At 44.0% G+C, this 17,026-nt stretch overlaps 1 protein-coding gene across 6 annotated transcripts in view; it reads right to left on the bottom strand.

Moving 5' to 3' along the window:
• The window catches only part of CHD2 (chromodomain helicase DNA binding protein 2), a 71,514-nt gene that overhangs the window by 39,880 nt on the left and 14,608 nt on the right, over positions 1 to 17,026 (bottom strand). For 3 of the 6 annotated variants that reach the window (XM_019533762.1, XM_019533761.1, XM_019533763.1), the window contains exons 3-9: positions 15,932 to 16,163; positions 12,338 to 12,424; positions 4,555 to 4,616; positions 3,147 to 3,269; positions 2,496 to 2,645; positions 1,548 to 1,681; positions 408 to 633 (exon numbers count right to left, since the gene is read on the bottom strand). In XM_019533762.1, coding sequence (XP_019389307.1) covers positions 408 to 633; positions 1,548 to 1,681; positions 2,496 to 2,645; positions 3,147 to 3,269; positions 4,555 to 4,616; positions 12,338 to 12,424; positions 15,932 to 16,163 — 1,014 coding nt within the window. Of the gene's footprint in view, positions 1 to 407; positions 634 to 1,547; positions 1,682 to 2,495; positions 2,646 to 3,146; positions 3,270 to 4,554; positions 4,617 to 11,138; positions 11,280 to 12,337; positions 12,425 to 15,931; positions 16,164 to 17,026 lie in introns of those variants that run through there. The other 3 variants (XM_019533764.1, XM_019533766.1, XM_019533765.1) reach the window with 3 other exon arrangements.

The following is a 17,026-nucleotide window of genomic DNA, read 5'->3' as shown; positions in this document are numbered from 1 at the left end:
AATATTCAAATATTCAAAAGCATCCAATGGGACCTAGATGCCCAAACAGCTTATCAAGTCACTTGGGTCCAAAGGAAACAACGTCCTATGGAAAGTCAATGGAATTAACACTTAAGTCATCACTGAAAATAGGATTTATATCCCTAGTTCACTTAGATACTTTAGCAAGACTATACTGCTGGGATCATCTGGCACACACGTTCCTACCAGAAACTGCACCTTACATTACTCTCTAGAGAGAGATCTGTTTCCACTAGACAGCTTCCAAAGAAAAAAGTTCTCCAAGGCCTATCCTTGAACAGAAAAACCCAGGGGAAGTGACCCTTCACTTTGGCAAAGCTCAGGTATTGCCTGGCGTGAAATAACCTCCCGTGTCTGCCACCCCATTTGTCTCCAGGGAAACATACCACTGTTTGATTTCCTCCTCTTTCTTCTTGAAGTTCTCTAGCTTTTTCAGACCCTTCACCTTCTGCTGCTGCAGGGACTCTTCACTTTCCCACGTGCTGTGGATGTAAGACCAGCCCTTCCATTTGATCAAGTACTGAACTTCTCTTTCATCCTTTTCAGGGTCAAAGTCAGCACTCGGGTCACCATTGGCTTCCGTAGCATACACGGTGGTGGATGCACCAGTGGCTGGAAGAAAATTGGGCTGCAGTTGATACATTTGTTAGCCAAGTGCTCAAAGTGAGCTGTACCGGAGAAGGGACCAGTTCCTAACTAGTGCATCTTTGCAGGAACATGAATAATATCCTACAGCAGTGATTTTCAAATGTCCTAAAGTGACAAGAAAGTTTCAAATCACTTCTGCTGCTGCGCAGCTCCTACCCCTATCCTGTGAGCTGACAGCCCTGGGCAACCCAGCCTGACAAGGATGGAGTACTGCCTCCTAGCCCAATATGTTATTAGCCCCAGTCTCTCTGTAGAAACCCTGATGACCTGTCATGAACGCAGGGGTTCTGTGGAATACAGTTCGGAAACCACTGTCCCACAGCATCTCTGAACCTACCATAACCACATTAAAGTCTCTCCTTATACCAGAATCCCCCTCAAACCCTTCTGTCACAAGTGTTTTGTTCCTTCACCTTTTAAAGCTCTCCTAAAACGTTCTAGTGCTGTTCAATCATGCAAAAGCTTTGGAGGCAGGGCTCCAGCTGCTGTAAAGTATTCCTGTTCCAGCAATGGACTTAAAGCAACTTATACCAGCTGAGCGGATTTCTTTTGAAAACAGGCAGCAGAAGGAAGCACCTGCTTCATTCCTGCCTCCCGTATTTTTCTGCAGGTTTCTAACACATGCACAGGAAACTGTCAGGCAGTACAGGGAACATTTAGGTGTTGTAAGGAACAGACTGTATGAAAGGTACTGCTACAAACAAAAACGTTCAACATAAAATGAAAATGGAAATGAGAGAGGAAAGAGGTTATGGAATTTAAACATCCTCTGCCCTCCGGAAAAAGTAAACATGCAGCAGCATTACACCTGCCGACAAGACTCAGAGAGCAAATGTGAGCAAACTCATAACCCAACACGGCACCCTGAAGTAACATACCTCCTTTCTTTCCAATCCTGACATCCAAGACTTTCTCAATGGTCTCGCTGTTGTCCTGCTGTTCGTCCGCTCCTTCCCCAGTCATCTCAATCAGGTCATCCGAATCAGTCTCAAAATCATCATCTTCTTTGTAACTGTACAAGACCAAGCTCAAATGAGAAAATGTCCTTAACTTTCTTAAACTACAGCCAAACACATGTGGCAGGGGAAGGGATTGAACAGACCCCTCCAGCATTTATGCTAGGATTTGATGTTGAGTGCAATGCCTAAGTTTCTCAGAGTCCCCATTCAGCCTAGCTGAAATTTTACTCTGCCTCTTAAGAGACAGAGATAGATATATTGCATCAGAGCAGCAGTTCACCTGGTCCTGTACCCTTGCCTCTCACGAGGGCCAGAAGGGGGTACAATAAAACCAGCAACAGAGAGTTATGCAAAAAGCTGCCTACAGAGTTTCTTCCTATCCTTCATTAATGAAAGGTTAATTTCCGCTCAGAACCATAAGCCCCACAGAGTGCCAAGTGCCTGGAAAGGGACCCGCAAGATGCTGGGGACCCTGTTTCAACCTTTGCGAGCTTCTAGCCGTGGGCAAATATTCTGCAGGTTGATACCCTGCAGGTCTGATACGTTTCCATCCAAAAGTTTGCATTATCGTAGCACCCTTCCTCTGACCTCAGAGCAGACCAGAAACATTAATGAAGCTTCCCAACACCTCACTGAGATAGACCAGTAAGCAATATAATGGACATCATGAGCTACAGAGGCTAACTATCAGAGGCCCTGATCCTGTGGGAAGGGTTGTGTGAGAATCAGTGGGTGCACATGCAACACAGCAAGTCACCCATACCAGTTAGCTGGGGACCTTGCCGTGACTCATGCTGTCAACCAGCTGGTGGCCCAAATCCCAAGTCCCTGCTCTGCTCACAACGTGCCTCAGCAGCTCAGCTGTACCTGACATTTTTGGCTGCTCGGCGGCGAGTTTGCCTTTTTGGAGTCTCGTCATCATCATCGTCATCGTCATCTTCCGATGAGTCTTGTTTCTTTCTCCTCTTCCCACGCTGGGGTTTGTGGGGCTTTTTAACACCGGTTTTGGCCACTGCTCTAAAATGATTATGAATAGGAAGATGTAATACAGTACGTTTTAGGCACGGAGCCTATTTCAACAGGGCTGCCCAACCCTCAGGATGTGCATATCTCAATATCCTCCATTTCCCCTTCAAATCCATGGAGATCAACGGATTACACACAGCTGTGTTAAACTGGTGTAACGGAAAGCAGAATCAGGTCCCCAGCACCACAACTGAGAACAATATTAAACCTCTGCATGGGCCTGCAGAGATTTCCCCCTCCACCCCAATGCAGGACTGGTCCCTTCAGCGTACTTTTCAGTCACTTCTAAATTACTCAAGGGATGAGGTTTCCAACCTCTTCCCATGGGAGGCTGCTCCACAGCTTCAGCTCCATGTTAACTGGCTCCACCTGCACATACAGGCTCCCAGCAGCAGTTCCCTACAGAAGGTCATTCACCAGGTATCTCTGGAGCAGTGAAGTTAGAGACATCCCATATCAAAGGGAAAACGAGTGAACCCTATCCCTTCTCACCTTCTTGGGGCAGGTCTTCTAGCTTTAACTTTCTTCGGCTCTGGTTCACTTTCTGCACTGGTGCCTTGCCCCCCTCCATCTTCATCCTCCTCTTCCCCAGAAACCTCCCTTTTCCATTTATTTCTACGGTCAAAAACATAAATCAGAAGGGACACTTGCACTTCAACAACATCAGCTGACTACACAGAAATTCAGGTCAGCTGGATCACGGGTTCGTGCCCGTGGACTGGAGCTAGACAAGAGAGAAAGTTCAGCACCAGCAGTGCCAGATTCATCATTCGAGGGAAAACACCTGGATCTCACACTATGATCCCCTACTTCCACCACGCACCTAGACACTATAATTACATATTTTCTGAGGTCAGAAAAATGCCGAAAATGCATAGCTGTGACATGCTTAACAGAGCTGCATTTCTAATGATTTGATATGTAGGGACTTTCATTCCTTTTATTTTTCATTTCCGCTCAGGCATTCTGAGCTGATCTGGGAAACCTGCAGGGGAAGTTTCTGAAAACATTGCTTTCATATTTCTAAAAAGTATGGGCTTCAGCTTAGTGAGTGTGGTCTGTATTATGTAGGATCTCATATAGTCTAGGTTCTCTCCTAACCTTATTGCGTCTTATGTTATATACAATCTCATTTGAACTGCAAGCAGGTAATTAAAAAAAAACATTAAAGAAAAGCAACTACATTTTGTGGCATGTCAGTGTTTCAAAGTGTTCACTAGTATGGAAGCCCCTCTTGTTGACAGCAGGCTTATTAGCACATACTGCAAGAATACAGCCATATTACACAAATCCAGAGGAATATAGGTGAGTCTACTGGGATTAAAATTTTGTAAAGGGTCTTTCTTTTTTTTTTTTTTGAGAGAGAGAAAAAATCATAAAAATCTCATGTATCTAGAGACAAATTCATGATTTTTTGCCATGAACAAGAACATTTGCTTAGGATTGCAAAAGTCAGCTTTCTTTATTGTGTTGAAAACGTGAAAATCAACAGCACCAGACAAAAGAGGTGAAAGACCAGATGAGGAAAACTAAGCTAACTAACTAACTAAGAAAACTAATGCAATTTCCCCATCGGTTATGTGAAAAAGAAAAAAAAAAAAAAGGTAAATGAAGGATGTAAATTGCTAAAAGGAACAGACTGCTTTGCATGGTCTAAGTCTTGCTTCTCGTGCTTGTCTAACTCTATCCTAACCATGCAGTTCATCCAAGAAAAGATCTCTCTCACCAAAATCCTTGCTGTTTCAGGGTTAATCATCCAACGCATTTTTAATAAGCAGAATTACTTCATAAGGTTTTGATCTCTCTCAGCTGTGTCCCTCAAATATAACTGACTGCCCATTTTCTACAAAGACGTCAAATAAAACCAAACCGACTCCAAACCCGCTCCACCAAAACTTACGTTTTTTTCATTTGCTTCTGGCCTCTTCTTTTGGGGCTCTCATTTTCAGATTCGCTACTTGCCTTTAATTAAAAAAAGAGATCAGATTGTAGACTTTATTCCACACAGTTTCCTTTCGGAAGCAACTGAAACACACAGACTGCCTAAGCTAGAAAGCAGCTCAAAAGCAGCCCATGAACTCTCTCTTGTGATACTAAAATTAAAATGGGATGCAACTGTGTGACCACGTTACTAAAAGGTGGCAGCTACCAGCACCACTCAGTGGCCTGAAGACTAAAAATGTGACTGTTTTCTAAATGCAAGGGATTATAAAGGCAACTCAGAAGAAAGGACAAAAAGCCTTGGTAGAACATGGATCTTGGACTCATTGAGCCCAGACAAGCAACAGGCTACGCATCCCACCTACCTCTCAGCATCAGTCTCTAAGCACAAAAAACACCTGATGGCAGCAGCAAGATGCACATTATATACTGTCTCCTAAAGGTTCAACTCAAGAGAAATCTGAGCTACTGCCTCCAGGTCCGAGGCTGCAGATGCACCATGGAGACAAGATGATAAGCTAGGATGCATTTATTAACAACTTCTACATTTTTAACATTAAGGATCATTCCTTGAATGCGAAGATGATATTTGTGCTCTTTGATCAAAGCCAAAACTCAGTACTTTTCAGGGGATAGTGTATGACTAAGGCTCAGCTATTTTCTTAGGCCACTGCCTGATGAGGCAGTGATGAAGAATGCATGCCAGCCACTGTGACTATCCTGAGTCTTGAGATATCTGGACCTAGATCCTGAAATCAAGCCACTTCATTAGAAATGTTCCTGCCCATCATGGTCATGGAGAAAAACCCAAGCATGCCCTAAAAGACGCAAAAACTAGAGGTCAAAGACGACACTTATTTTTAAAATCACATGATTTTGAAGCCAATTTAATAGGTTTGAGGGTCCTGATTCGTGATCTTTGAACACTTAAGGACAACAAAAATCAAAACTAGTCATGTTCATCAATAAAAAAACTCAGGCTTTTTTCTTTACGTATAAATTAAGCTCAGAATGACAGATGGAAACATTTTAGGAATGTTAGGAATGTAAAAATTATACAGTTAAAATAAAATAAAATAAAAACCCAACTTTTCATCATCCAGTTCCCAAAGACGACCTGGAGGTCTTAACAAAGCAAAGGAAACTTTGCTAGAATCACGTTTCTTTTCCCCTCAGTAAAAATAATTAATAAGATGAGCAAACAAAAAGGATACTCTGCTGCTTTCCCTCCTCTTAATCCTCATGAAATTAAATCACTCCTTGCAATTAGTTCTTAGTTAGAGATGGATTCTCTAAAAACTGCCATATTTTTTTTAACATCAGGTTCATTAACTTGGAGGTGCTGAGACAATTAAAAACTCAATTGAGCCATATGCCCAACCTCATTTTTTTTAAAAACTGAGCAGTCCTATAAAGAAGCTATCCAAAATAGAAGATTCTGATATGAGACAAATCACCTTTCTTTTTGGTTTCGACACCCTCACACAAACACAAAGCATTAACACCAGCATAGGAAAAAACACAGTCCAATGTGGCCCAGATCGTGCCAGAATGACAGAAACAGCCACGTCAGATTTGCTCTGTGCAACTTGCTCGTTTGCATTTCTCCTTCCAAAACCACTTTTTGCTACAACACTGGGACATACTGCTACTGGCAATGGCTTTGGCAATTCACTAAGAGTATATCCTTTCACTCTATGCTGATACTTGGATTTGCACTGTCTGCACATCCAACCCATCGTACAACAGCTGTACCATGAGCAATGAAAGACTGAGGTGTCAAATGCAGTAATTTTTAAACACTCCTGGGAAGGAACACCTAAGAAAACTGTTCTCTAAAGCAGTGGAGTCTAACCTTTTAGGCAGACATGTCACAAATTAATCCCCATGTCTTCCCCAAGTGCCACTCCAATCCGCTTCTGGATTTGCTGCTGTTTTCTGCTCCCCACACTATCTGCTGTGCACAAGACACAGAGGCTTCCCACACCACTTGTGGCATTCATACTGTAGGTTGGCCACCCCGATCTAAAACAATGTTGGCCTCTGCCATCTGATGTTGGGAAAGACATGAGATAGCGTTCATATTTCCTGTATACTCAATTTGACAAGCTACTTCTTGCACCAAAACTTGCGGTGTGTTTCAGGCAATGCAAATACCACCTAGACTGGAAGCTGCAAGACGCTCAAGTGCTCCAGAGAAACTTGAACACCCCAACTCCATGGAAACTGGAGGTGCTCGATGCATGATCCATCCCTATCCTATGACACGGAGAAGAGCAAACAAAGCTCACAACTGAGTGGCATTAATATAACAACTTTTTAAAATGGCACAGGCCAGGATGTTCACTAAGGAGACAATCCCATGGACACTGGGAACATACCCCTTTTACCTGTTTTTTCTTACAACTTTTATGTCCTTTCTCTGCCTTCGTTGTCATTTATTTCCTTTCTTCCTTGCTTAAGTGGAGGGTTATGTTAAGCTGATCTGAAGCACTGAACACCATCCTAGCCACAGACTAGGTTGGCAGAAAGACAAACACCCCTTGCTGTGTTTTGTGCCCATTTTGCTCATGACAATCTAACACGGTATGAATTGTATTTTGCAACAGATCTGTATTTCTGAACCAGCATACGGTGTTATCTGCAATAAACATAAAATTGGTCCCCTCCCTTACCCCCCGCTATCTAACAAGACAAGGGCTGGCTGATAATGCCGAGCTGCATCACACTAACTACATCTTCTAATTTCAGGCCTCTCGTCATTCACTGAATAAATGAGCCCATCTCTATGATTTCTAGTATTTGAACAAGTATAATACAATATGCTTGGTTAGAACCATTGGTCCCTTTTGTTAGTTATCTTCTCTCCTTGTTTCCAAACCCTTTCATCCCCACTGCGCTTTCCTCCATCCCCAGTTTGGGGATTTTTTTTTTTTTGAGCACGTTTTCTCTCTTTCCTTTGCTGCACATCTACTTTTTCGCTTTCTCTTTTGATAACATACAAATAACAAAATTTATATTTTCACTCTGTAGACAGAGATTTGCGTCATACAAGATAAAGTGTGGAGAGGGCAACTGTTTTTGCTGCGCTCTAATCGTGGCTGCTCTTCCTCTAGTCTAACAAGGCTCAATTTTCCGCCTTCTCTATTTCCTCCCATTCAATTGCCTTTCTGTTACCATTAAAATTACCCGAGTGATACTTAAGTCTTGGATGATTCCCCAGCTTTCTGTATATTTCTGCTCTGACCCAGGGACCCTGTGGCTTCATCTCAGCCACCTTCGGCTAAATTGTTCAGATACAGCCATTGGGTAACATGAGTCTGGAGTTCAGCTCTATTCCCTGAAGCTCAGCCAGCCTCCCATATGAGTCACCTGTCTGCTAGTTGTTTAACGCTGAGTTCATCCAAGCCTGAGTCTTCCCTGTGCTCCCACAGCCTCCTGGGTTGGCAGACAGGCCTACTGTCACGTCTGCAGTATTGCTCATAAACGCCCTTTGGCCCAGCTCCGCCTCTACAGAAATCTTCTGCTGCGTCACCTCCTCTATTCGGGACGAACCTCGCCTTCCGTTCAACAGTATCTGACCCCGCTTTTCCAGGCCCCATGCAGGAAGTTGCTGCCTACTTGCTCCAGACGCACAAAAAAGCAAGCACGTGCCCATCTTTGTTTTAACTCGCCCTTCATGTCATTTTCAGCATCCCGTTCAAAAGCCCTCCACAGATTTGCTCCAACTAACAAAACTTGGATGAGATTTTTTCTTCCCCACTCTGACCTCTGCTGGCCAAGTAAAAAAGGCAACGTGACCAAAAGGGGCTCTAAATGCACCAGGGAAGACTTTTCCCCTCTGTGCATGAACTAAAGGGAGAGAGAGAGCCTACGGATGCCTAGTGGGGCAATCCATCAGGCAGAGATAAACTAACTTTTCAATGCTCTCCCTTCCAAAGATGCCCTTTAAGGCCGACAAGTAGAGGTGGGGACAGAGGGAGCTGCATTGCTCCCAAAACTGATAGGCATGGGCTGTCTATTAACTTAGCTCTTGGAACAGCCTAGACCGGGGGTGGTGGAACAATGGCTTTAACCCAATTAGCTTTTCTCCCCTAGAGGTACAGTGTGAAATCTCTCACTTGTCTCTGTTTCACTCCAATTTAACTTGCACTGGCCTTCTCAGTTTTCCTCCTGCTTACTTAGCAGCCGTGACTTTCTACCACGGGAAACAGACTTCTGCCTCCTGCTTTTCTGACTTTCCATCCCATTTCTCGCATCTTTTGCAAAAACCGCTAAATGACTCATTCCCTAACTAGCTTTTTTATGTTTCTCTGTCTCCCCGCATTGTTTAGCTCTATTGTATTTTGAAACATCTGTTCATGTAAGCAACACTATAAAACTACAACCATGCTGCCTGTTCCTGAGGACTACAGATCAGAAGCGCTAAGGTGTTGCTAGACTCTCTGTGATCTACAGTCCTTCCTTTTTAGTAATCCAGAATAAAAACCAGCAAGTATCAAGCAGTGTGTTCACAGGCCTACAGGAGTATGCTTAGATCACACTGCAAAATAAAAAGTTTTAAGAGTCACTGGGCATGTCCACACATTGCCTTTTGGAAGCAGTAAAGCACGGCACAGAATGGGAGGTTACTGCGCCATGCGCGTGGCACATGGGTAGATTTTCCCGCTGCGTCACTGTAGCAGCACACTACACCCGAGGAGCGTGCCACTACGGCAACATAGCTGGTGATCATGCGTAAGCACATGCGACCACTATGTCACCGTAGCACGCCGTACAGCGATGCAGTGCATCGCTACATCGCCATAGGGCAACGTGTAGATGTGCCCACCACTTTTCATTTGGTAGCAACTTCAGGTCCCGTTTTAGACTACAAAGGAGTTAGGCAGCTACATAAGTCCCTGAAAGATTGTGCTCCCATTCCAGATGTGCCCCTAAGTTCATTATAATGACTAAGGCCTTGTCCATTTTATGTCTTGCACAGGACCAGGTCCAAAGCCAGAATTTAACAAATAAGGAACAGTAATAAAAGTCCAGCTCAGCTCATCATCATTCAAGCTCTCTATTCCCCTCCCTCACTCCCTTCCCCTTTGGTTGTAGGTGTCATCTTGTGCTGTACTCCAAATGCTGGAGAATCCTGACCGAAAGGTTAGGTTTCCCCTGCCTAACCAAGTATTCCACTAGGCAGCAGTAGAGGAGCTTGCACGTTACACATTATAATAAGGCGGCGGATAAAAATACATTCAAAACTGTGATTTTTTTAAAATAGTAACGAATCAAGAAATTGTCAGCAGCGGACTCCTGCTGTAACACAAGCCTCCAGCTTTGTAGGCTCTTACTCATTCCAAACAGGAAACAACTTTCTTAAGTTATATTCGCAAGTGCAAGCTAATTTACTTAATGCCTCAGAATAGCAAAAGCAAACGTCAACATTTCACTTCCCTCTGGTGTGAAATGCTGCCCTTTTGCTCAAAGTGAGAAGGCATGGGTGGGGACTGTTCTTACTTCAAGCTCTCACAAAGCCTCTTCATTCCTGGACGTTGCTTTACGGTCACAAACGTTTAAGAAACATGCAAAACTTCTCTTTCACTTCCTAACCTTCTGGCCCAAACCAGTACAGATGGCAAGTCATTACCATCTCTGATGTCTGCTGGGTGACTTGCGTGATATATGTTCGATGGTGTCAGTTCAGTTCCCAGAGGAAGAAGCATTCACAGCACAAAAATAACCCTGCCCAAACCAGCAGGCTCAGCAGAGACCAGCAACTGACTGGTCCCTAGAGACTATCTAACCTTTCAAGCAATCCCTTCAGGTCAAGAGTTTAGGAGACCCTTTAGGGCAGCACACAGGAATGCTGAAAGAGCTGCTACTGGAGATATTCTGTTCTGTATTGATAGGATTTCAACCTGGGATGCTGCCTGATCGAATCATTTCATTAACTGCACAAACACTTTAGGAAAGAGTGCAGATGAAAAGCTCCTCTGCACTGTGCTGGAAGCCCCAGACATCAAATGAAAAAAAACAGTGCCGTTGTCAAAGGGTCTGATCCTGCAAGCTACAAAGCACACTCATTAGGTGCTAGGTGCTTTCAACTCTTACCAACTCCACTGGGAACGGGGAGTGCTCAGCACTACACAGGATAGAGCCCAAGGGCAACTATTCTCCACAGTTAACATTTCCAAATTCAAGACTTTCCGTCTTCTGTTCACTGTGAAGCCCCAGCGCTGTGCTACTGACCGGTCACACCCTCCATCGGACTCTGCTGCAGATGGGAGCCGCCCTACAGGAATCAATCAGTCCTGCTTTGGGTGGAGGGGAAGAATTTGGTTGCAAATTTTCTCTTATTTTTTTGGTGAGAGGAATTGAAGGATTTTTTTTTTTGTTTTTTACAATATTGTGTGGTATAGCAAAGTTTTTACATCTCGGATTTTTTTTTTTTTTTTAAAACGGTGCCTTGTTTGGTAGGAAATGAAGATATCGAAAAAGAAAACAAACATTTGCAAAACCACGTAATATTGTAAAACAAAAAAAGACGGGACTTACCTGAGCCCCCTACAGGGCACACGGCTCTGCAGCGGAGATCGGTGGTGGGTGTGACATCGCCAGCATAGTGCATGCTGGGGCATCGCACAGAGAGGCCGCCAGCGAGTCTGGGCTTTGCGGAACTTGAAAAGGAAAACAAAAGCTAAGTCAATGAGGTGCCAGATGCCTTTTTTCCCCTGCTGCTGCTGCTATGTGGGACGTTCAGCGCGAGTCCAGGATTTTCTGGAGTTTGGCTCTTGGAGTCAGGAAACCTAGATTCCATGCGCTCATCTGTGACACTGACATCACGGTTTAGGCAAAAATTTGCAAACCTATGTGCATAATTATTAGCCATTCAAATACACAAAACACCTGCCCATAATAGCCTGATTATCAGAGGACTCAACAGGGATCCCGCTCCTCTGAAAAACCTGGCTGTTTATTTGTAGGTATCTGATCATAGTTGTAGGCCTCCAACTTTCAAAAACCTTGGTTTGAACCTCTCTCTCTCTTTCACTTCCCCCCCTCTATAAAACAGCAAAAAGGATGCCAAACCTGCTGGGAGAAGTGCACGTGAAAAGTCCTACACGGTAAACACCATTTAACGTGCACGAGCATGGCAACAGCTAATGTCTACATTTCTTCATGTTCTGCAGGACAGAATCATTTAGAGTTCTGACTGCCAGGTTATACTGAACTCATGCACCACTGTCCCTCACGTTAAACTGAAACGCAAATATTCCAAAAATTCAACCAAAAAAAAGAAAAAAAAAAAAAAAGATGTAAAAGTGATGGTTCATAAAGCTGAATATACAAACAAATGCATTTTTCCCCTGTGATACACTCTGGGACGTAGAGCAAAAACTGTTTTATTGTTGTAAGGTGTTTCTGGGAAGTTTCCTTTAACAAAAAGCCTCCCTTTCTCTGATGCATGTTTCTATAGCAGAGCATGGTTTGCATTAAGACCCGTCTCTAGCAATCAGATCAGCACATGCAGACCTCAACGCCCACAGGGACACTGACTCCATGGGCCTCTTTCCACATGGATCCAGCTGCAGGACTGGGGCCTTATTTTGCAAAACCCAACATCCATGGATCAGCATAGATCTCAGTGCTTGTTAAAAGGTGACACCAATTTGAACTGCCTTTGTCCTTTTCTTTCTTTTTTGTTTTTATATGTTCAGTATTCCCTCATCTCATCTTTTTTGTTTTTTCCTTACCTCATCTTTTATATTAAATCGCGACGGCTCTTGTCTGCTTCGGTTTGACCTCCTAACCCCATAAACATCAGGATATTCTTCCCACATCTGCAAAATAAACAGACCATCAGAAGGCCTGCTTCACCCCAATTATAGCTATTATTTTTGAGAGGTTTGATAATGAATTTCTGATCAACTGATATGAAACCAGGAGGGGCCATCAGGGGCAAGGGTCAGTTAGATAAGCTCTGGAAACTTGTAAAACAAAACTGAAAGCATCATGGGGGCGGGGGGTGGAGTTGTCTGGGTGGCTGGGTTTTTTTTTTTAGCTCTTTGCCAATCACTGTTTTGTAACAGTACATTTTAATGGGAGGTTCTGCTGAGCCATCTGAACTGACGTGTCTTTCCTCCAAGTTACTTCAAAAGGCCTTCTGCAGGACAAAAGGTTTTAGAAGGACCAGGCACTCCAAGTAATCCTGCAGGAACAAAGGAGGAAAATCCTTCCATTTTGCAAAAAAAAGCAAAACAGATGAAATCTCTCTAATCTTATCCCTTCCCCCCCCCCGTTATTTCTACCTTAGGGAAAATGTCCTGGCTAGCTACATCCTCCCACCCCATTCCCAGAAACATGTGGGTCACCAGCAGCAACCAAAGCAAAAAATGCTACCCAGGATAGCTCTGAGGTTTGTATTCTGATCTGGATACTAACTGGATCTTATGGGGTCCTGGGAGCAGTAAAGCCAGGAACTGTAGCCACTCCTGCTGATGTAGGATAATAGAAAGCAGCTGGATTTCTGTTTGCCTTAATCAGAGCAGGTGAACTTCATTACTTCAAGAGCTCATCACTCTTGCCCCAGAGACCAATCTGAAACTGGTAATTGGGTTGGTAAACAGTAAATGGCATGATTGGTTTTAAACATGGTCCATCATGATTGCTAACAGGGTTTTGCCCTTGTCATAAGGTTAGTTTGCAGATTTTTCTATGTAGATGGGGTCTCCTAAAAATGCCTGCATAATGACATGGGCCAGTCCTTCCTCCTAGCATCCTGTAAGAGGACATTGCATAAATCATTGTCCCACTTACTGTGGATGCTGCACACTGCACGTACTTCTAAGTCCTGCTGTTCCCCGATAAAGTAAGATGGTGTGGCTGCTTAGTAGCCCCTAAATGCATGGTCGTGAATGTGCTTAAGCTGCACAAGTATGAATGTGCCAAACTAATTATTGGTAAAAGTTGTGTCCTAAAAACAAAGTTTGTGGTAAACAAGTCAAAAAAGTGTTTTGGAAACCGTTTACAGAAATATGACTTGTATTTTATACAGAGAGGGAGAAAAAGACAAGAACTACTGGCCTGGAAGGAGATGTTTGCACGGCTGTGTTGGGGACGTGGGACACCAATATCAGTGAAACAAGCTACTTAGATGTTCCTGCATGAGTCTGTATTGGTTACCTCTTACTTTTCTCATTTAATTTTTATCACTTTTCAATGATACTCATCTCTATAGCAATATGCAGGAAAAGGAAGCTTAAAAACATTGGGAGCAGTAAAGCTAGGAACTGTATCCACTGCTGCTGATGTGGATCAGCACTTCTACACTGCTGCAAAAGTGGTAGCTAGGATTCAGGTATGTGCTGCACCCCACCAGCATTGGCTGGTACATTTACATGGGGATATGATGTGACACGAGAAGATATTAGATTCCACTGAATATACTTAGGAATAAAGGGCTGGCTAAAGATTTCTTTTGTTAATCGCAGAGGTCCATTCAAAGAGATCACCTTTTAAATAGTAATGCTCCCAGAGCAAGTTCTGTGACCCCCTTTTCTTTTTGATACAATGCTGATTGCCGGGGCTTGGACCTCACTGTCATATACATGCATGATGTGGTAATTCATTATACCGCAGGGTTTTTAAGGGATTTGTCTGCTTGTAACAGCTACAAACAACTAAGCAGAAAGCAAACCTCCCCCACCTACACGAAACAAGGCTTTGACACAAAGCACTAATAGACTCCACACACCCACACTTAACTGCCTGGCCTAAGCACATTTGCATCTGGGCTTTCAGGGGCAGCAGGCTCACTTTGCAACCTTGCCTGGCTCATGCTATATAGAAGCCTGGCCATGGATGTGTTTCTCTCCTAGCCTTATGCTGCCAAGAGCTCATAGTGGAAGAAGGGACAACTTCCTTTGGTCCCCACTAAACAACAATAAAACAGAAAGTGTAGTTTTGTGTTATTGTTACCACCTTACACATGCACCCTTCCTTGCCCCCCTGAACACTAAGATTTAAGCTGGCACTGTAATGGTTTACAAGGATTTGAATTTCAGTAGTTCACCACCAGAATGCTCCTTCTCTCCCTGCAGACATCTTAGGCTTTCAACACAGTTCTTCCCCGAAGCCTGGCAAACAAAGTTGTTTTTTCCAAGAAGAGACTTGCACGGATATATTGGTCATGGCCGAACGTTTCAGAGAGATAAGAGGGAGTGGGGAATTATCACACTTTAGTTCCCATGCAGCGAATGGCTGGTGTGCATGCTTTTACCCTGCCGCAAGTGAAAGCTACACAGTGGTAGTCACCTCTCACTGAAAGAGGGCTGAGTTTAGTGATTTTTGCTTCCACTTACCATGGGGGAAGAGCAGACACACAAGGCAGTCACCACTGAACAGCATTTTTTGATCATCTGGCCACACCCTTTGTGTTTTGACTTTGCAATCTAGAATTGCAAACACTAATGGAAATGACGACAATCACACACCAGGAAAACAGAGACTGCCTAATCTGACTTGAGTGTTTTTGTTAGTTTGCTATCTTTCCTGGGTTCCCACTCCTAAACAGAAACCTAGTCTCATCTTTCTCAGCCCGCTCCCCACCATGTTTTTACTATCAAGGCTGCAAAAAAAAGATAACTGCTTTAAAAATAGTAACATAGATAAATCTGTTAGTCTTAGTTGTTTCTGTACAAGGGGAAAGCTCTCAACCTGGAAAATGTAATGCCAGGGAGCAGAAACATCAGCAAGTGCAATTCCCTGCCTTTCCCATGCTGTTAAGTGGAAGAGTGATCACAGTGAGATAGGAGAGAAATTTTGAAGGAAGGGCCCTCATAGGGAGAAAAAAAAAATGGTTGAGAACCATTTCCCAAAAGGAATCAGGCAGTAAAAAATCCACTTCTTTTTTGAGGTACACAAATGATGGCGCTAAAACTCCCTGATAATATGCAGCGCCCTTGACTACTAGCTCCAGGTTTTCATCTTTGGGCATTTTCCACTATGACACATTACTACTTTTACCATCCTGAAGGTGAGCAGGGGCTTGGCAAAGCCTTTCTCATGTCTGCCTCTTTCTTTCATGTCAGTCAATCCTGTCATTACTCCTCTCCCAGAGCATACATCTCAAGCTGTCAGGCTGGCACAGTGCACACGGGCAGTGCCTGACTGACAAGGTACTCAAGGAAGCTAACTGTAAAAAGGGCTGGTGTTTTGGGTTTAGAAAGCTGGCAGACAGGAAGTCAACCACGGTTTTGCTAGCACGCCGCTTTGTGTCTTGCATTCTGAGCAGAGGGGTGGACAGTGCGTGGCAATATGTAGCTCCTTAAACGTGATGGGGATGATACCTTTTTCACATCTGCTATCCTTTCCTTCTTGGAGGCTGGCTTTTCCTTGGCTTCAGGCGGGGTCTGCTGGGATTTTGAGCCCGTCGACTCGCTTTCGGACTCGGACTGGCTCTCGGAGGACTCCGAACTGCTGTTCGAATCACTGCCATGCTCACTGCCCTGTTCACTGCCCTGCTCACTTTCAGACTGGCTTGCAGAGTCGGAGCCAGAGGCCTCTTCAGATGCCGAGTGACTAATGGTAAAGACAGAAGAAATGAAAATGTATTTCTCTTAAGTTCTTTAGTTTCAACAATGGCTGAATAAACCTGAATCGCATCCACCGTGCAATCCGTCTGTTTTCAGAGGCCTCCCTGGAGGTGTCAAATCACACCGGAGACTAACAACGACACAACGCACTGCCACGCCTGTGCGGGTACCATTCTTGCCCAATGGAGGAAGTGTGTTTGGTACACGAGGGAAGGGATGGGCTTCCTTTCATGCCCCAGTCCCTCCCTCTGCTCAGCTAAAGCAGCAAGGAAGCACACTCTTGAGAAGACTCGATCTGTTCAGAGCAAGAGGGAGCATCGCACATGATAGGGAGGCTCCACAGGCTGCACTGCTGAATTAGAGAGGATAGTGACCCACAGATTGGGCCAGGAACGCCGTTCATCTCCCATGTGGCAGCGAGTAAGGTTCACGTGACACGAGACCAGTAGGCTAGTATGTTGTCAGAAAGGGGCCAGCACTAGCTGCATTAGTGGTAAATTTTCCAGACAAGTTAAAAAAAAAACACAATGGAAAGGGGTTTCTACATGAGTATCTAGCTGGCTGAGTTCCTGCTGAAATGGTTAACCCTCCTGGGATTTTATTTATTTTGTAGGGCACATAAGTATCTCTTCTTTTTCAGTCTAAATCAGGATATTTGGTTTCAAAAAGTAAATTGCCATCACACACACACACTGAAGTAATTCACCTGCTTCTAAACTCAGAGGCTTCCAGTTTTCTGATGTGCAAAAAGGAACGGTCCTTTAAGCACAGATATACCAAGAGTTTTATGCACACCTATATCACTGCATTGTGGGGGTTCTCCAAATTAAAATGGTGAGGCCACACTAT

Source organism: Crocodylus porosus, unplaced genomic scaffold, assembly GCF_001723895.1.
Source record: "Crocodylus porosus isolate Cpor-Errol unplaced genomic scaffold, CroPor_comp1, whole genome shotgun sequence".
Taxonomy (NCBI): Eukaryota; Metazoa; Chordata; order Crocodylia; family Crocodylidae; genus Crocodylus; species Crocodylus porosus.
This window is presented reverse-complemented; position numbering and strand designations above follow the sequence as displayed.